The sequence below is a fragment of the Trachurus trachurus genome (genome assembly GCF_905171665.1).
Source record: "Trachurus trachurus genome assembly, chromosome: 13".
NCBI classification, from domain to species: Eukaryota; Metazoa; Chordata; class Actinopteri; order Carangiformes; family Carangidae; genus Trachurus; species Trachurus trachurus.
In genome coordinates, this window is record NC_139892.1 from 39,378,595 (window position 1) to 39,400,317 (window position 21,723).

Genomic DNA, 21,723 nt, shown 5'->3' on the forward strand with positions numbered 1-21,723 from the left:
GATTTATTGAGGCAGGTAAACAGTGAGTTACAGTAATCTAGTCTTGATGAGATGAAAGCGTGGACGGCCAGTTCAAGTTCTGAGTGTGATACCATGGTTCTGAGTTTTGCAATATTTCTGAGGTGGAAGAAGCAGGTGCGGGATAGGGTTTTGATGTGTTTGTCTAGGAGCATGTTTTGATCAAATAAAACGCCGAGGTTTCTCAGGCTGGAGCGGATGTTGCAGCTTAAGGCCCCCATGTGGGCCGTCACCTTGGCTACGATGGGGTCAGCAGCAACAATGAGAACCTCAGTTTTATCTGGGTTTAGCTGGAGGGAGTTGCCTGCCATCCAGTTCTTAATAGCAGCTAGGCATTCTAAGAGAACATTTATTTTTTCTAAGTTATCTGGTTTAAAAGATAAGTATAGTTGGATATCGTCCGCGTAGCAATGATAGGAAATACATTTGAAACTATTGATTAGCGGGCCTAAGGGGAGTAGGTAAAGAGCCCAAAGGATTGGAGCCAACACAGAGCCTTGGGGCAGGCCACAGTGTAATGCTGCGGGAACAGATGTGTGAGGGCCGGCAGCAACAGTAAAGCTTCTCTCAGATAGGTATGAGACAAACCATTTCAGGGCGTTCCCGGAGACACCTACCCAGTCTTTAAGCCTGTCTAGCATGATATGGTGGTCCACGGTGTCAAAGGCTGAGCTCAGATCCAGCAATACCAAAATGGAGCATTCCCCAGCATCAGATGCCATCATGATGTCGTTGGAGACTCTGAGGAGGGCTGTCTCAGTGGAGTGCTTCTGACGGAAACCGGATTGAAATTTATCTAGGATGTCATGATTGGCCAGGAAGGAGGAGAGTTGGTTGGCAACAGCTTTTTCAAGAATTTTGGAGATGAATGGCAATTTGGAGATGGGCCTGTAGTTTTTAGGCAGTGATGGGTCTAGATTGGGTTTTTTGAGAAGTGGGTTGACGACAGCTTGTTTGAAGGAGGAGGGAACACAACCTGATTGCAGTGAGGTGTTGATGATAGAGACCAGGCTGGGGCCAACAGAGCCGATGACCTCCTTCAGCAGGGAGGTGGGGATAGGGTCTAGGGGGCTGGAGGAGGATTTCATTGAGCTGACTAACTTAATGAGGTTTTGCAGAGTAATGCAGGCAAAGTTGTTGAGAGAAACCTGCCTAGTAGGGCAGGAGAGGCGGGGGACTGTAGAGGCAGTGATACTGGCCCTCACATCAGAGACTTTATTTACAAAAAATGCGAGGAAATCATTGCAGTCCTGGTTGGATGCAATTGGGACTACAGGGAGAGGGGGGCTGACGATTGTACTTATGGTTTGGAAAAGGACCCTTGGGTTTCGCCTACTAGATTTGATAAGGGTTGCAAAGTAGGCGGCCCTTGCCTTCTTTACGCTATTGTTGAGTTCCCTTAATAGCTCCTGTAGAAATAAACGGTGCACCTGCAGGTTCGTGGACTTCCACTGTCGCTCAGATTGGCGGCATTTGCGTCTGAGGCAGCGTATCTCATCTGTTAGCCAGGGGATGGGTTTTACAGATGGGAGGTTACGCGTTGTAAGGGGGGCAATATCATCTAGAATAGCAGAGCAGTGCGAGTTGAAAGCATGGACCATGCAGTCAATACTTTTGTGGGGGGGTTGCAGGGATTGCAGAGAGGATACATTACTGTTAAAAGCGGCTGTAAAATTTTCAGCTGAGAGACTATTTAAAATTCGTGAGGTTTTTACCTGCTGCACTGGAGCAGGGTCAGCCTCAAAAGAGAGATTGAATAAGACACACGAGTGATCAGTTACAGAGGGTTGTTCAATGGTGACAGACTCGACATTTAAAGCCAGAGTGAAAACAAGGTCTAACGTGTTTCCCTTTGCATGGGTTGGACCAGAAATGTGTTGAATCAGGTTAAAAGCTTCGGTAACATTTAGAAAGTTGGAGGCAAGGCAGTTACTGCTGTCATTTACATGGATATTAAAATCCCCGGCTAAGAGGATCTTCTCATGGTGGATAATAGACGCTAAGAAATCACTAAAATCAGACAGAAAAACACTATTTACTCCTGGGGAGCGATAGACTAAGGCACAATGAAAAGGGTTCGAACGACCAACTTTACACAGCAATACTTCAAAGGAGGCAAGAGGGCTGAGGCTTACTCTGCGAATTTTGAGGCAGTCTTTATGCACAATTGCAAGACCCCCACCCCTGCCTAAGGTCCGGGGTGCACAGATAAAAGAGCAGTCAGGGGGGCAGAGTTCATTTAGAGAGACATAATCATCACCTTTTTGCCAGGTCTCTGTCAAGAGGAGGAGATCCAGGCTTTTAGAGGTAAATAAGTCATTTAGAATAAAGGCTTTATTGTTAATTGAACGGGCGTTTAACAGGGCTAACTTGAGGGGCCGGGAGGGGCCACTGCTGTCAGCTGCCAAGACCTGTGGGAGGGAGCGCAGGTAACGGGGGTCAGGTCCCCTGTGCCTCCTCCGATTCACTAGTGAAGGTCTAGCACTGGAAACAGCATTGTTGATGGAAGCAGGCCTTGTGGAGATGAGGACAGGAATGACAGGTGGGAGGATAGGTTGAGAACTAGGGGGAGGGGTTGTCGAAGCAGGCTGATTTGAGCTGTTTGCAAATTCGGTCATGTTTATGTTAACAACATGTGAGGCTGGAGGAGAGACTGCAGAAAAACTTTTCCTGTAGTTGTTAGGAGCAGGAGGAATTGCAGATGCTGCGGCGGCAAGGGCTGTGCTGTCTGGGGAGGAGATGTGTAGTAGCGGCAGGGGCCTGTAGGGGGAGTGGTTGCGGGAGGCAGTGCACACATGAGTCTCAGAGGGCGCCATAGAGGAAGAGTAAGAGGGAAGCACTGCCGAGGGGGTGTGGCACGTAAATAGTCAACATGTGTGGGCCAGGGCGTGAACGGTGTGCTGGATGTTTGCAGTAAGCATGCGGCTACCAAGTTTACCCGGGTGAAGACCGTCATGCCGATAAAAACGGGGGCGATTCCAAAAAAGGTTGAAATTGTCTATAAAGTTAAAACCAAGAGTGCTGCAAGCCCCTGAGGACGTTCACAACAGACAGAGACACTTTGGTTTCAGACCTGGTCCAACAACACATCGTACAAACAATAACCTGAGTCTGACTGTCAGTTACAGCTTACATCTGATCAGCTGATCCACATCCTCCTTTAAAGTTAATGAGTCCTTCTTTTGAGTGGTCGCTCTTTAAAGACAGACAGCTGGGTTCAGGAGAGTCTGGTTTCTGCTGCTGGATCCTGAAACAACAACACAACTCATGTTTAAAGGGATAGTTCAACATTTTTGAAAATTGGCCCATCGCCATGATCCCCCTAGTAATAGCAGTAGGTTCGTTACCTTTAATTGTTGGTCCAAGCTGCTTTTAGATGGGGGGAGAAGAATACCGAGCGGCGCAGCTACACTACGGAGGCTAATGGAATTTCTTGGTTTTGCTCATCAAACTCAGCAAATACACAACCAAAAAACTCAAAAACGCTGTGGTGGACAAGTTGTGACCTGCACATTCACCACGCTATGAGATAATAGCGGAAAGTTGCGAGATGGAGTTGTTTTAGAGGCAAAGTCGGACTTTACACTCTAGACGGCTGCTCGGCGGAGTGATTTCAAAAGCGCCTGTTTACTGCAGATACAGATGTTACTGGTTCAAAATTGCGGGGTTTTTCCTGCACTGCAGGATCGCGTGAACGCGTGTCTTTTCACCACAACTGTTTTCCTCTAGGTGGCAGCACCGTACTAAATACTGCTCAGACGTTTTGGGGCCAATGCTGACACGTCACACAATGTAGCCGCGATTAGGAGTGGCGCTGTTCATGATACAGAATACAAGAGGATGAAAGGAGAACTAGCTGCAGACAGTAAATAATATAGTAGCCTAGTTTTTCAATGACAAAATGTAACGACGGCAGCTACAGTAGACTATAGCCCACGTCTCACTCTCTTTTTTCGGTCATCTGTCTCGTCATCTCCAAAATGTGTTTTTAAAATGAGCCAACTACAGACTGTGCAGTAGTGCAGCAGATTTCTCACTCCGCACCTTGTTTGAGAGTGCAGCTGGATGATTTCTTGTGAATGAACGGGTCTGTGTCACTTTGGGGCTGGGCGATAAAACATAGGTACGGTGTACATTTTAGGACATCCTCAGGATCAGACTTCAGTGTCAGACCTCAGATGAAAAGGTATATGGTCTGAGGAAAACCTCTGTCATACTCGCACCAAACTTCATCAGGTCTTCATCAGCCTTCAGAGTTAGACTGAACGGCCTCACACGTTACGCCGTCATTTATAAGCTCTCAGAATCAACAGCTGATTCGCCAGCAACGACGCTGAAGTTCGCTTCCAACACACACACACACACACACACACACACACACACACACACACACACACACAGGAATGAGTTTTGAAGCGGGCCGACATATAGGCTAGTGAGTGTAGATTCATTGATAAAACTGTAAGGCACACACAATGCCATAGCCTACAGTACACTATTTTCAACATATGTAATGTTGTGTGTCGTTTTTTTAATGAGTATTATTATAACTCTCAGTTAATGTTGGCTACTAACTAATTTCCACTAATTTATCCATAAATGGACGAAGTGTTTCACCGGCGAGGATTACGCGCGACTATTACGCACAGCTTAATAGAAATTTGCAGCAGTGACAGAACATGCAACTTAAAAGAGGCCGCATCAAATGCAAAATAAATCAGAATCCAGCACTCGATGAGAAACTGAGCTGGCGCGAGTGTGAGGAAGAGTGGGTCTGTGTGTGTGTATGCAGAGTGCGAACTACGGGGAGGCCGGGGGGCGGGGGGGGTCTAAAATATTGGCAAAATGCTGTTGGCTATATTGTTCCCTGCTGCTGAACATCGGATTTTTACATGCAAGTCCTTTGTTTTCCTATTATATTGGTGTCAGGCAAACACGGCGCACCGTCTCTCACTCTCTTTCTCTCTCTGTCGCTCTCTCTCACGTACACACACACACACACACACACACACACACACACACACAGGAATGAGTTTTGAAGCGGGCCCCCATTCCTATTTTCACGAGTGCTGGACTCTGAATTATTTTGCATTTGGTGCGGCTTCTTTTATAAGTTGTTCTGTCACTTCTGCAAATGTATATGGGAAAGACCCCCTCCCCCACCCCGGCCCCTACTCCTCCCACTACGAATCACCTCCGCTGTGCGTAATAGTCGCGCGCGCGTAATGACAGCTCCTCGCCGGTGAAATACATCGTCCATCGTCCGTTTATGGATAAATTAGTGGAAATTAAGCCTACATTAACTGAGAGTTATAATAATAATCATTAAAAAAACGACACACAACATTACATATGTTGAAAATAGTGTACTGTAGGCTATGGCAGTTTTATCAATGAATCTACACTCACTAGCCTATATGTCGGCCCGCTTCAAAACTCATTCCTGTGTGTGTGTGTGTGTGTGTGTGTGTGTTTTATAACTTTAAACGTATGTTGTTATTTGTCTCAAACGTCCCACCTATGCGGGTCGTTTGAGACACAGAGGAGGGGCGGTTGAAACAGCATGTTTTAAACAGAAACTACTGACATTAGGCTACTCCCGTTATGAAGCTTATCTGTGAAACGTGCGCTGCTCAGAGACTGGGCAGAACGGTCCCACTTGCTTTCTCCCCGGCTACGTTGGTGGAGATCTCCCACACAGTAAAAGATTTAGGCAACACATTCTTCCAGCTGGCTGTTTTTCTTCCAGTTACAGAAAGTAGCCTATGTGCAAAGTACCTTATGAGACACATTAACATCTCTATTCATATAACGCCCATCGAAACAGCTGATTTACATGTCGGCCGTTAACACATGGCGATTGGCCATTCACGCGGCTTTGTTCTTGGTTTCGGCCAATCAGCAAGCACATGGCTAATTATCAGCTTTCAACCAATCGCACTGTTTTAATGTGTGTGTGAAAGTTATTTTCTTTAGTTCATTTTCGTTTCTTTTGGACAACAATGTATCAATATAATATTGTTTTAGTTTCATTTCGTTATAAAAATCAATCCCTTTTCTTTAAAACAATGAGATTGAGCAGCTAAAAACCAGACCAGTTCAACTGTAGCGATTTTCATAACACTATCGCTCCGGATCAGAGGTACTAAGATGCTGATTATTAACTCAATAAACTCAACCATGGCTTGTCTTATTGTTAATCTGAACGCACGTGTATAAAGGGCAGAGTCAAGGCAGCAGATAAATCACAAAACATCAACGCGTCCGTGAGCGCAGCGCACCTCATTTTCTCCTGTGAAGAAGAAGAGAAAAAAGAATCCCATGGTCCGACCTGACCCAGTTATTGAATGTTTAGGTTTATTTAGAAGAAGTCTGATTATGACTGCTGCTCTGGATCAGATTATTTGCTCATAATTCGGGTTATTTTCAAACAGTGGCCAAACAACAGATCAATTAATTATTATAGACTATATTTTCCATTTTTGCTAAGCGGTTTGTTCTGAATTAAATAAAAGCCTGTCCCATACAGCCGCGTGTGTTACGCCGTGGTTTGTTGATGCTATCATCTTTGCCTTGCGCAGATGATCCTTCATAATTTGTGATACATAATCATCAAGTCATAAAGCAAGACAGGCTTTATCATATTACAATAGTTTCTGTGATTTAGGCAGGGTATACAGTAGTTAGTTCTAGTTTAATAGCCTAGAGTTTAAGCTGTGGATTACTGCACAGATCACTGAGTCATCCGCCTGTCGTCCTCCGTTCTCACAGATGCCACCTGGTGGTTGTTTTGGCACATTGAGGCTTTTCATTAAAACGTCTTGTCTCGCCAAAGAAAAAAAAAGCCTGAGTCTTGTGCCGTCTCGCGTGGACCACGCGTGAAGTCCGCAAATTTGAACCAGTAACATCTGTACGTCCGTATACTACGGCACTGGCTGAGGTGCGCACACTGTGTCCCTCCGACCAGTGGTTCACTGAAGAAAGTAGTTCCGAGTATTTGCTTCACTTCTCTTAACTTTCCGCTATTATCTCATAGCGTGGTAAATGTGCAGGTCACAACTTGTCCACCACAGCGTTTTTGAGTTTTTTGGTTGTGTATTTGCTGAGTTTGATGAGCAAAACCAAGAAATTCCATTAGCCTCCGTAGTGTAGCTGCGCCGCTCGGTATTCTTCTCCCCCGATCTAAAAGCAGCTTGGACCAACAATTAAAGGTAACAAACCTACTGCTATTACTAGGGGGATCATGGCGATGGGCCAATTTTCAAAAATGTTGAACTATCCCTTTAACAGTTTTAGGTTTTCAAAAGAATTCTCTGCAAAGTTATTTTAAGGGTTACAAATGTGAATGAGTTCCTTTTCCTACATTTTGTAACAATGGGCCTCATTCACCAATATCTCTTTAAGTTCATTCATCTTCTATACAGCTCATCCTCACTAGGGTGGAGGGTGAGCTGGAGCCTTTCTCAGCTGACTTTGGGGAGGAGGCGGGGTTCACCCTGGACAGCTCACCCGTCTATCACAGGGCCAACATATACAGACACACATTCACACCTATGGGCAATTTAGAGTCACCAGTTAACCTGCATGTCTTTGGTCTGTGGGAGGAAGCTGGAGAGAACCCACACATACACGGGGAGAACATGCAAACTCTACGTCAGACTCATGAACGTGTTCTTAAATCAAGAATGCCAGAGAAGGGACAGTGCGTGGCGCAGTGGGTAAAGCGGCTGCCCCATGTAGAGGCTACAGTCCTCACCGCAGGCAGCCCCGGTTCGAATCCCGCGTCGGGCAGCCCTTTCCTGCATGTCATTCCCCCTCTCTCTGCCTCCCCGTTTCCTGTCTATCTCTACTGGGTACTATCAAATAAAAATCTGCAAAAAATCTGCAATAGTGACTGTCAGGCAGAGATGGGACTCTTTCATGTCAATGGGTGTAGTGGCAGAAGCCTGCACAATGACCATTACTGAGTCAGAACAAACTAACTATATTTACTGTATTAGGCTGCACTGTGTCATTTTTTAACATTTTTGGTTAGTGGTGTGCAGCAGGATTCTTTTCATGAACAAAATGTGCCGTGGCTCAAAAAAGGTGATAGCCTATAGCCTACCACTAGTTGTGGTTTTAATTGCAGTTATATAAGCAAAATGTTGGTTGTATTAAATTTGGGAAAGGGTACTCAAGCCAAACAAATATGGTGTCTATTGTATGATTATAATTATTTCTTAGATAAAAAATCGGTATCGGAAAATCGGTTTTGGCAGGTCAGACCTCCTTAAAAACCGGAAATCGGTATCGGCCAAGAATCGGTACATCGGTGCATCTCTAACAAAGACAACTGATACCCACGCAGCACTCCATGCATGTTTTTTGACTGAACTTTGAAATGTAGTTTTGTCTCTTACAGATCAGCTGATCCACGTCCTCCTCCTTTAAAGTCAATGACATCTTCCTTTGACATGTTGCTCTTTAAAGACAGACAGCTGGGTTCAGGAGAGTCTGGTCTCTGCTGCTGGATCCTGAAACAACAACACAACTGATAAATGTGCATGTTGGAGAAAAACTGATGACAAATATCTTCAATCTTTTAATAAACACAACAACTGACTTTTCGAGAGAAAAGTCTTTCTGACTGTTTTAAACTCTGACCTTTGACCTGTGGTCTGGCTCTTGGTTTTAGAGGGAGGGGCTCCCTCCTCTCTGTCCTCACACTGATCCATGCTGCTGAGCTCACATCCACATCAGCTCACACACACTTTGTAGCTTCACCTGCAGAGGAAACACACATCATTCATCTGCACAGCAGCTCACATGTCCATCATGTCTCCAGCTGCTCCTCCACTGATTGGCTCTTCTCCTCTGCTTCATATCAGTGTCAGTTGAATGCAGTCACACAGCAGTGAGGAAGAGGAAGCTGCCATCAGCTGCTGTACTTCTACTATCAGTCCACTAGATGGCGTCATGAAGCTGCAGCCCAGCAACATGATCCATGGACCACTGTTTCCATCCACTGACACACACAAGGACTGAGATCCACTGAGTTGATGTGACACAGTCTCTGTGTGGACAGCGTCCCTGTAGAAAACCACTGGATCAAACAAGCTACAGCTGATTATTACACACACAACAACTGGGCCAAGACTTATTTCACCTCACAGCTCCACTATCACAACAACGAACATCAGAAGTTCTTTTTTAACCCTTTCTCTTTTTTTAATGGCAGCAAATAGTAACATTCATTGTCCTCTGGGCAGCAGAAACACAACATTATCACACAAATTTATGTTTCATCTTTTTATTCAACTTCAGACCAACCTATTAATACTAATTTCACACTTTTTTTGTAATTCATACCTAATTTTTATTAAATAATACCTATTTTTTGAGTTTCACAAAACAGAAAATCTAAATAATTTCAAATATAGTAAGGATCAAAGGGAAATGAATTGATGGATTAACAGACACTGGTATATGACAAACTTCCATCAGGATTTTTTTTCTACTGGCAGCAAATAGTAACATCCATTGTCCTCTGGGGTCAAAATGACCCCAACTGGGTGATGTGGGTTAGGGTTAAAAAGCACAAAACACAACATTATCACACATATTTGTGTTATTTAAAACATATCAACATTCATTTCCAAAACATTTAACATTTAACAGCAGACAACTAACGTTTCATCATCATCTATACCCAGCTGCCCCTCGTACAGCTGCCCCTCACCCAGATCCTGGCCCATCACTCTAAAGGGTTATTCTGCATTCTGCCCTTGCCAGACTTCAGATTTCAAAACAGGTGAAATGGGCCAAAAATGCAACGCACACATCTGCACACAACACGCTATTACTACCTGCATCTGAGGACACATGCAGACTGATTCTGAATGAAGACTGATGCTGAAACGTTAGTTTTGAAAGATTGAATGTGCTGATGCTGTTAAATGTTTTGGAAATTAATGTTGATACGTCTTATAACACAAATATGTGTGATAATGTTATGTTTTGTGCTTTTTAGCAGTCAAACCAGTTGGGGTCATTTTCTGTTTTGTGAATGGGTATGATTTCATATAAATGAGGTGTGAAATTAAAGGGATAGTAGCATTTTTTTTAAAGTGGGGTTGTATGATCTCCAAATAGCCCCTAAGTACTTTAATTGCAGTAGAAGACTCTCTGCACTCCTCCCGTTAGCAACGCCAGCCCATAATAGCCCTGCCCAGAGATTTACAACATACAGTGTTGTGAACAGACCCAAAGAAACGGCCTATTTTCACGGCCTAAAAGAGGTTTTACCTGAAAAAAAATACACAGTTCCATTGTTTGCTATAATATAATTTTTTCCAGCCCTTCAAAGTGCAGGAAAAACACAGTTTTTATTTGGACCTAACCGCCCTCCGCCCAGGGTTAGCGCCCGCCGATCAGCAGTTGGTTAGGTCCAAATAAAAACTGTGTTTTTCCTGCACTTTGAAGGGCTGGAAAAAATTATATTATAGCGAACAATGGAACTGTGTATTTTTTTTCAGGTAAAACCTCTTTTAGGCCGTGAAAATAGGTCGTTTCTTTGGGTCCATTCACAACACTGTATGTTGTAAATCTCTGGGCAGGGCTATTATGGGCTGGCGTTGCTAACGGGAGGAGTGCAGAGAGTCTTCTACTGCAATTAAAGTACTTAGGGGCTATTTGGAGATCATACAACCCCACTTTTAAAAAAAATGCTACTATCCCTTTAATAGGTTGGCCTGAAGTTGAATAAAAAGATGAAACATAACTTGTGTGATAATGGTATATTTTGTCCTCTGGGGACGAAGAGTGTTACTAAATTCAATAAAACACCCATAATTCCCAACCTGTTTGATGAAAAACAAGCAAATTATGAAGGAAATAACTTTGGTTTGGGGTGAAAATGAGCCCAGGACAACATGAGGGCTAATGACAGACACTGAGTCCACATCGGTCCTGTAGTGTAAATCTAATGACAGAGAGTCCACATCAGTCCTGTACAGCCGCGGCGCTACTAATGGGCCCGGGTGGGCCCAGGCCCACCCATTTTAGGCTGGGCCCACCCATCCTAGCTGTTCATCCAATAAGCATCCCGAGGAAAGTTTTGAATGAAAGCTTCTCAGCCAATCAGCGGCTTCTACCCCACGTATGGCGCCTGCCGACAGGCTGAGTCCCGGACTCCCGCCTCAGAGCCGCCTCTGACCAATCATGAGTTAGCAACGGTAACTAAGAGGGAGACGCCGGACAAGCAGAGCGATTTGGCAAGCTTTACGATGCTTTATGACAAAATCTATGACAATGGCCAAGCAAAGCAGTTTATTTTCTTTTAAAGCAGATATCAGTGGAATGTTTTTGTTAATATAAGTCCTAAATAGTCCTATTTTCCGTCAGCAATCACTTACATGAAGTATTTCAGCCTAAACACGAGTCTCTCCGTCACTCTGCTCTGCTGTAACCCGAGGAGAAAATTTTCCTTGTGGGATACAAGTGTTATCCAATGAGGAGAGAGAACGGCATGAAGGGCTGTGTGTGCAGCCAAGGGATGCGCGTGAATGTGGTGACGTAGCACGAGGACCAATTGATGCCTGACAAGGGCGGGGGCTGCTAACTCATGGTGCGTTCAAAGAAACTCGTACTTTGTGTTTTTCCTTCCTGTGAAGTCATACCAGTTCGATCTGGTACGAGTTCACGGGTCGGAAGTTACGAGTGGCCGTTATAGGGAACTTTCACAGACAACAGGATGGTAAAAACACGAGCTACGGGTTACCTGGAACGCTACCAAGTCGTAGTTGTGACTTGAAGCTGTAACTTACGGTTTCAAAAGCCTGCCTTGAACGCAGCATTAGCCGAAACGGCCGTGAAGCTGATATCTGCTTTAAATTTACTAAGAAACACTCCGAGGAGCAAGAGGAGGAAACTCCTGCCTCTTCAAATGAGTTACCATCCAGTTCGGCCGCTCTCCCCCCATCACCTCCCGTAGTCACCCCCTCACACCGGCAGCAAGGCAAGTAGCCTAACAGTCTAACTTAACGTTAATGCAATCTGATCTCACAGAAATCAGTGGGATTTCTGATATCAGGTTGCATTAACGTTAGTGTCTGGCTGTCTGTATGTACATTTTCTGGAGGGAAAAATAATATTGGCAGTAAGTTAACTTATGATAGCGCTTTATGTGTTATAGGAGACAGGGTTCAGCAGCATAGAACAAACGCCGTTCCCCAGCAACCTCCGCTAGACCTGTCATCAATAGATGAGCCCGCAAGCCAGCCTAAACTCCGCATCTTCCCAGCCACACACATATCGGGGAAAGCTAGGAGTTTTTCTGACAGGTGGTACTCCAAATTCCCATGGCTGGAGTACAGCATCTCAAGAGATGCTGTGTTTTGTAAGACTTGTCGTCATTTCCCTGAAGCAGCTTATGAAGACAGATTCATAAATGCGGGTTTCAAAGACTGGAAACATATATCTGAGGGTTGTGGCAAACATGAAGCCAGCAGGGCACATGCTGCAGCCCTGGGAAAGATGGATGGTTTTAAGCAAAGTCACCAGCCAGGACGGGGGAATATTATTAACCAGATGAGCAACGATGTCAGCGACAAATCCTTCATTGAAAGACACAGACAGCACATCATGATGGTAATAGATCTCGTCCTGTTCTGTGCAAAACAAGAAATCCCATTGCGTGGGCATCGGGAAAACGCAGACGCGTTAAACAAGGGTAACTTTTTGGAATTACTTGAGCTGGTTTCCAAATATGACCCAGAAATAAAAAGGCGACTGGATGAATTACCCAGGAATGGTAAACTACTGCACCACTCAATACAAAATGAAATACTGGAAATCGCAGCATCACTCCTTCTAAAAAAAATAAAGGCAGATTTGCATGATGAGCCGGGCACATATTATGCGATTTTAGCAGATGAGTGCAAAGACTTGTCAAAAAGAGAGCTAGTGGCAGTATGTGTCAGATACCTGCACAACGGCACATTGAAGGAACGGGCTGTGGGATTTGTGGAAACGGACAACATGACTGCAGAGGCAATATCAGCTAAGATTTTGGAAGTGCTGGAGCCGTTGCAGCTGGACCCGGGCCTGTGCGTCGGATTTGGGTTTGATGGCGCATCAGTCATGTCGGGGAACAGAGGAGGGGTACATGTGATACTGAGGAAGACGTTTCCCCACGCTTTATATGTACATTGTAACTCACATCGACTTAACCTTGTCCTGTGCACAGCAGCTACAGTGTCTCCTGGCATTTCAACATTTTTCGATATTATAAACAGCTTGCACAACTTCATGACTGGGGCGCACAGACACGCCAAATTTCTGGACATTCAAAAAGAGATGCGACCAGGGCAAAAACCACTGGAGCTGGAGAGATGCTGTGATGTGCGGTGGAGCTCACGGTCAAATGCGGTCAGTAAGGTGTTGACGGCTTGACGCTCCTGGGACCTATCTTGGAGACCCTCGCCACATTCTCCGAAAGTTCTGGCCAAACAAAACTTGAAGCTGAATCCCTACTCCACCAAATGCAAACGAAAAAGTTTTTGTTTCTGCTTGTCACATTCAACCAGTTATTTGAAGTCAGCGACTACGCCACTAAGGGCTTGCAATCTCCCACATTATCAGTCACAGATTGTATTGATCTGGTAGAAGGGCTCAAAGACAGCTACACACAATTTAGAAATGAAAACGATACATTTAATAAAGTGCTGGCACTGACAGATGAGCTCATGAATAAACGAAAACGAAAAGATATTGTGCGCTGGGATGTCAGTGGAACTCGCAAGAGAAAGTTGCCGGCCAGGTTAGACAATACGCACGTGGATTCTACTCTGGGCAAATCATCACCTGTACAACAAAAGTCGGACCTACAGAAATTATGGAATGACATTCTGGACAAGCAGATAATGGAGCTGAACACACGTTTCACGCCAGACACATACGGCTTCATGACAGCCGCTGCTGCCTGCTTGCCACAGTCAGACACCTTTGGAGACAAGGCTCTCATCCGGCCCGCCTGTGCGCACTTTTCCATTCCGGTGGAGGACGCAGAGCACACTGTGTTTGTGCAGCAGCTTAAAAGAAAGGCCAACAAGATAAACGAGAAAAAAGAAACACTCATAGAGGTGCTGGACGCATGCCCCCGTGATATCTTCCCCAACATGAACAGTCTCCTGTGGGCCGTCCTCACATTACCCATGACGACCTGCACTGTGGAAAGACTCTTTTCTGCTGTCAATAGAATAAAAACAGGCACCAGATCGACGATGTTGACAGACAGATTAAATGCGTTGTCCCTGCTTTCATTTGAGAGGGAATTAACTGATTCACTGCAACACGAAGAAATTCTTGCTGTGTTCAGCACGAAACCCCGCCGTCTCCTATTGTAACTAGCCCACAAGCAAACTTGAATTGAGTTCATGTGTGATCAGCTATCGCACTGTTATCTTGTTGTTTCTATGGTTAGATGTTATTAATTTGATTACTCTGGAGAAATAAGCTACAGCAAAATTCATTTGGGACCGTTTCCCTGCTGTTTTTGAGTTTTTTCCATGTTATTTCATATGTGTTTCTGATCTGAATAAGAATAGAATGAATTGGACTGTCAGCTCTCACACAAGAATCATAAAAGGGCTGACTCGACAAACCAGGAAGATGGCGGCATAGGCAGCAGACACGTCGCAACCCGCTCTGCTCCATTGACGGTATAAACCCCTCTTACTGAGAATATATAGCCCCAACTTCGAGATACACCACCTTATAGTACAGTTTAGTTGCTTTAAGCTCGTGTGCGGCCTTTATTCATCTTAAAACGCTGGAATGAACACCAGAAAAGGCTCAAAGCAGACCCAGGTAAACGATGGCACACCTGGGGAGAACGCGCTGCAATCACAGCACGAGGACACTCCACCTGCTTGGTTTCTTTCAGAAATGGAGAAAGGCTTCTCAAAGATACACGACATGGTTGAGGATCGTCTGAGCAGAATAAATAAGGTGGTGGAGAAAATACACAGCGAGCAGTCAACTATTAATAAAAAGTTGGCAGATCTGTCAGCTAAACAGATGGAATACGAAACAACTGCTGTGGACCTACGCGCAGATATCGCCGACTGCAAAAAGGAGACTAATGATACAATAGAAGAGCTGCGGGGAAAGCTAGACGACATGGAAAACAGAGCCAGGCGAAACAATCTACGTTTGGTGGGCTTCCCCGAAGGAGTTGAAGGCCGGGACGGAGTAAGTTTTCTGCAGGAGTGGCTACCAAAGATCCTGAAAATAAATATGTTCTTTGAAATTGAAAGATGCCACCGCACCCTGCAACCGCGACCAGCGGAGCAGGATAGACCACGAGCCCTGGTCATTCACCTGCTGCGAAGCAGCGACACGGATAAAATCCTTGCCGCCGCCCGAGAACAAAAAAAACTGGAGTATGGAAACTCCACCATCATGATCTTCAGAGACGTGTCCACAGCGCTGTACAAGCGGCGTAAAGCATTCACGGACCTGAAGAAATTGCTGCGGAGATGTGACATAAAATACAGCCTGCTCTACCCGGCAACACTGCGAATGGATCTGCCCGGAGGACGCCGATCCTTCACCTCCCCAAACTCAGCTGAGACCTATCTGCGACAATATCATCCCGAATACTTCTGAGTTTGGATCAGCGGGCCACGGTAACGACCCCGGGCCACACTCTGTCGCTGGAGCAGCCGGTGGTTAGGCTGGGGACTTTTTTGGATTCTGCGTCTGGACTACACTGTGGACTGGTCATCGGCGAGCCTCTTGGACTCTGCATTGGGACTATAGACTGTGGACTGGTCATCGGCGAGCTACTATGATCTAATTTACTTCTGGAACTTGGAAACACCACCCTGAGCACACTAATCCCACAAGGTATGACTCTATAGTTACCTCTCCCCTTTTTTTGTGCCGTTTTTTTTTAATATATACTATTCTCTCCCCCCCCCCCTTTTTTTTCCCCCCATTTTTTTTTTTCTTTCAAGTAATCATTGGGGCAGGGAGGGAGTAGAGGGAAGGGGAGGGGAAGGAGAGGAGGGGAAAAAAAAAAAAAAAAAAAGAGGGGTCCCTGGTGGGAAAGAAAGTGTGTGAGTGTGAATTTGCCCTATATGGAAGGATTCTGAAATTTAGTTGACCTTTGTGTTAGAGGGAATTTAATCTTTATATATATATTTTTTCTTCCTTTGTTTCTTTTTGTTTGTATCCCCCCTTTTTTGCAGTCCTTCTCGTTATTTTTTAAGTTGATCGCTTATTAGGGGAAAACATAGCCTAGTTTGTTTTTGTTTTTTCACTATAACAAAAACAATTATCCTCCTTTTTCTTTAAAAAAAAAAAAAAAAAATCCCCCTTTTCCCTCCCCTTTTTTTATTATTAAGAACGGGGAAGAAGTTATTAGGGGAAAAAAGAGGAAAAAGGAAAGAAAAGCTCTAAAACAGCACTATCTGTGTTTTTTTTTTTCCTTTTTTTTTCTTTTTCTCTTTTTTTTTTTTTTTTTTTCTTCATTATCAATTGATTCTGCAATGGAGCAGATGTTGGGTTGTAAAGGTGACTTAGATCACCAGTACGTGAAGTATATATCGATCTGCACTTCATTAGGAAATGCAGACACATAGATCAGGATAGGGTTACTGTCTATAGATTATCTTTACTTAAATTTGTTTTTCCTTTGACATGTTTTTTTGTTTTTGTTTTTTTGTTTTTTGTTTTTTTGTGGTTGCCCTTCTTATGTTTAATTTTGTTTCTTACATATTTCAAGTCGTCTTTGTATCACTTTCATGAAATTGTTCTGCTGGGTAATCAAGAGGACAAATTCTTTTATTGGGTAGGAGTAGGCCATGAATAAATTAATGCATTATAGATATATGACATGGAATGTTAATGGATTAAATCAGGCTTTGAAAAGGAAAAAGATTCTTAGTTTTCTATATAAACAGAATGTTGACTTTATTTTCCTACAAGAGACTCACTTAACAGTGGCAGAACATGTTAATCTAGGACGTCAATGGAGGGGGCAGGTTTTTTTCTCTTCATTCTCCTCTCAGGCGAGGGGAGTTGCTATTCTGATTAGTAACAAAGTGTCATTCCAACAAGATAGAGTAATTAAAGATAAAGGGGGTCGCTATGTTATAGTAAGAGGTTTTGTGGCATCTGAACCAATAGTTCTTGTAAATGTTTATGGACCTAACTTTGACGATCCACAATTTTTCTATAACCTGTTTTTGAACTTAGATTACCCCTCCCCTGAACTTATAATTGGGGGTGACCTGAACCTTACTTTGGATGTACTAGATAGATCAATTACTAATCGGTTCTCCCTTACAGCCGCAGCTAAGATATTAAAACAAGAACTGTCTCATCATAACCTTATTGATATTTGGAGGTCTCGAAATATAAACAAACGAGAATATTCTTTCTATTCTCACAAACACAACAGTTACTCTAGATTAGATGTATTTTATTTACATGCTGGGATGGAATATCGTATCACCTCTTGTGAATACTTACCTAGAGTAATCTCCGATCATTCTCCACTAGTGATGGTTATGAAATATGGACAAACTACAGCAGGGAGGAAACGGTGGAGATTTAGCAATTACCTTCTTAATGATCCTGAATACATAGACTTTATTAGCACCAACATTGAGATCTTCGTAGAGCTGAATAAACACTCTGCCTCCTCATCAATTATTTGGGACTCCCTCAAAGCTTTTATAAGAGGTTTAACCATTTCATATACAGCTAGGAAACGTAAAAAGAATGGGTCTAAATTAAAATCCTTAGAATTAGCTATTTCCGATTTGGAAAAAAAACATATAGAGACCCAGGACGATAAACACTTACTACAACTGAAGGCTAAAAGATTAGAATACAACATTCTTACCAGCCATAACGCGGAGAATGCTTTGTTGAGAACTAAAGCCCAATATTATGAGCATGGAGAGAAATCAGGCTCACTACTTGCGTGGCAGGTTCGAAGGGAGGATGCTAAAAGAATTATCTCCTCAATTCAACTGGAAGATGGCTCAATAACTAGGGAGCCTCAGTTAATCAATTCAGTATTTACAGATTTCTATAGGACATTATACACCTCTCAAGGGAGCAATTTAGACTTAACAAAGACTTTTTTAAATTCCTTAACTGTTCCCACTATATCAGAGAGGGATAAAGAAAGTTTAGAAATTGATATTACTGTGGAGGAGGTTCAAAGGGCAATACACTGTCTGCCAGGGGGTAAAGCTCCTGGGCAGGATGGATTCTCCACTGATTTTTATGTGAAGTTTCTGCCTAGGCTCCTTCCCCCCGTTAGATATGTATAAGGAGACTCTTTATAAAGGGAAACTGCCCGATTCGTTAGAACAAGCATTAATCATCTTGTTACTTAAACCAGGGAAGGAGGCCAGCCTTTGCAGCTCTTATAGACCAATCTCGCTATTAAATACTGACTACAAAATTCTGGCTAAAATTATTGCAAATAGATTGGCTCCCCTTATTCCTGGACTGGTAGCCATGGACCAAACTGGGTTTGTTATCAAACGTACATCTTATGATAACATTCAAAGGCTCTACAATATTATTTATTTTTCAAAAAAGATCGAAGTGCCTGTTTTAACTGTCTCTTTAGACGCTGAAAAAGCCTTTGATCGTGTTGAGTGGGGTTTTTTATTTTGTCTCTTGGAAAAAATGAACTTTGGTCCTAGATTTATAACTATGATTAGGGTGCTTTATCAGCACCCAAAAGCAGCAATTCTAACTAATACTGAAATTTCCCCTCAGTTTAATTTGACTAGGGGAACCAGGCAAGGGTGCCCCCTGTCACCCCTTCTTTTTGCCCTGGTAATTGAGCCATTGGCCATTGCAATAAGATCAAACCCACAAATTCAGGGAGTACTAGTTGGGAATGTTGAACACACCATTTCACTTTACGCTGATGATATATTGCTTTTTCTAACTAAACCTGATACATCTCTCCCTACTTTGGTTGACCTATTGAAAACCTATGGTGCTATATCAGGCTACAAAGTAAATAATACAAAGAGTATTATTATGCCTCTTAATTTAGCCGCAGAAGTGATGCCCAAACAGACCATACCATTCTCATGGAACGATGGTTGCCTAACATATTTGGGTTTACAAATACCTAATAAACTAGATCAGACATTTTCTCTAAACTATGGCCCATTATTGAAGAAAGTGGAACAGGAGTTGGATAGATGGAAAACCCTGCCTATTTCATTAATAGGGAGGGTAAACTGTATTAAGATGAATATACTCCCTAGGTTTTTATATTTGTGGCGGGGGAAATCGGCTAGAATGAAACTGAAAGTCCTTTGTCTGAGCCCATGTGAAGGAGGACTTGGCCTCCCTGATTTTTATTTATATTATTTAGCAGCACAATCAATGGTCATATGGGCCTGGCAAAGAAGTAAGCAGAACCCCCCATCGTGGTTACAAATTGAGCAATACCAATTAGCTGACATAAACCTCTTTAGTCTTCCCTATATTCCTTTTGTACATACATTTAAAAAGATCTTAAATAACCCCTTTGTCTTACATGGATGCAAAATCTGGTCAGATATTAGGAAAAAGACAAAAAGTAACCAATCAGTGTATACAGCTACCCCTTTCTATGCCAACCCTGTTCTACCTGAAATATTAAAGGATGAAACTTGCTTACTATGGTATAAAAAAGGTATTCAGACATTTGGGGACTTATTCGATAATGGGGTGTTATTATCCTTTGAACAGTTGAGATTAAAATTCTGTCTGCCCCCTAGACATTTTTTTAAACATCTACAAGTTAGAGACTACATAAGAGTCCAGCAAGGGGGTAGATTATTGCCTTTACACCCCTTGGAAGTGGACCTCAACATAGGGGGTAAAGATGAAAAAAATTTTGTTTCATTTATGTATAAGATGTTATTGAGATTGTCTAACTGTGGTTCATCAGGGGTAAAGTTTAAATGGGAGCAAGACCTTGGCGTGGTATTTAAGGATGAAGAATGGAAATCTATTTGTCAAAATAGTCAGACATTCTCATTTAACAGCCGACATAGATTACAACAATTTAACCTGATTCATCGAACATACTACACGCCACAGCGTCTTAACAAAATGAATCCAGATCTTTCTGCTCTATGCCCCAGGTGTAGAACAGAAACTGGGTCTCTTGTGCATATGTTCTGGTCATGCTCCCATCTAAATGAATTTTGGAAAAATGTAAAGAGTACTATAGATAAAGTGACTGGTCATGACTTTGTGTTACATCCAAGAACAGTATTGCTAGGAGATGCATATACTTTACCACTATGTTCTAGATATAATATTAGGTTTGTTAAAATGGCTCTGATAGCTGCACTCAAATGTATTGCAGTTAAATGGAAAAGTACTGCACCCCCAAGCTCTAATATGTGGATGAATGAGCTTGCTTCATATGTTCCACCAGAAAAAATTGTGTATAACTTGAAAAAAAACCCCAAACATCTTCAATGAGGTATGGGGCGACTTTATTGCTCTTGCATATAAAAAATAAGGGAATGACACAATGTTTGTTTTTTTTTTCTTTCTTAATTGCATTTATTTCATTATTTATTTATGTTTTCTATTATTATATTTATTTGTTGCCTTTTTTTTTTTTTGTACACTTGTTTCTGTTCTGTTATTGTTGTCCTTTTTGTTTGTGTGTTTGTTTGTTTTTGGTTCTTTTTTCTCTCATCTGTCGTCTAGGACCCTTCCTGTTGATATGTGGGGGGGGGGGGGGGGGGGCAGGTGGGGAGGGAGGCGGGAAGGGGCGGTTTAAATAGCTTTGGAAAAAAAAAACTGTACACATGTTTGAATGGGTGAATAATAATAAAAAGATTTACTGTTAAAAAAAAAAAAAAAGAATAGAATGAATTAAGAATAAATGGAGAGAGAAACAGACCCTCACCCTCCAAAGATATAATTCCGTTACAGTCTTTTTGTGCATTGAACGTTCAAGAGAGATATGAAGTTAGGCTTATTGCCAAGTCTTTGTCCGCTTCAGCACTGAGCTGAGGACAGCGACGGAAGAGCCACATAGGTAGGCTATTAGTCGCTGTCCTCAGCGCCGCAGAAAAGTGCTGAAACGGAGATGATGATGATGACCCTGTGTTTTTTTTTTTTTTTTTCTTATTTTAACCAAAGACGGTTTATAAACCAAGACCTTTCATGAGAGTCAGCTTCCTGTATTTCATTTTATTGAATATCTTTGTTTTAACTGGCCCATCCAGTTTTCTGAAGGCCCACCCATAATCAAAATCCTGGCGCCGCTACTGGTCCTGTAGTTTATTGTTTATTGAGGATCCCCATTAGCCGACGAACAAACGCCAGGCTAGTCTTCCTGGGGTCCTTTTCAAAAGTACAAAATAAAATAATAATACACAGATCCAGTTACAAAACATACACAGATCCAGTTACAATAAAAAGAAAGTGTAAATCTACAGACAGACACTGAGTCCACATCAGTCCTGTAGTAAATCTACAGACAGACCACTCTACTCACCACAGACAAAGTCCCAGCTGTTCTCCAGCAGCTGTCCGGACGAGCTTCTACCCACAACATCCACACAACATGGAGGACACGGTTCTGTCGGTCCAGACTTTACAGCTGCAGCTCTGACTCAGCTACAGTAACATTATAATAACACAACAACAACACAACCACAAGTTGAA

At 43.0% G+C, this 21,723-nt stretch overlaps 1 protein-coding gene across 1 annotated transcript in view; it reads right to left on the bottom strand.

The window, feature by feature from the left end:
* The window catches only part of LOC310995920 (NLR family CARD domain-containing protein 3-like), a gene marked incomplete at its 3' end in the record, with an annotated part of 34,135 nt that extends 12,464 nt beyond the window's left edge, over positions 1 to 21,671 (bottom strand). The window contains exons 1-2 of the mRNA XM_083985132.1: positions 21,554 to 21,671; positions 8,665 to 8,784 (exon numbers count right to left, since the gene is read on the bottom strand). Coding sequence (XP_083841258.1) covers positions 8,665 to 8,735 — 71 coding nt within the window. The 5' untranslated portion in view covers positions 8,736 to 8,784; positions 21,554 to 21,671. The remainder of the gene's footprint in view (positions 1 to 8,664; positions 8,785 to 21,553) is intronic.
* Positions 21,672 to 21,723: the final 52 nt, after the last annotated feature.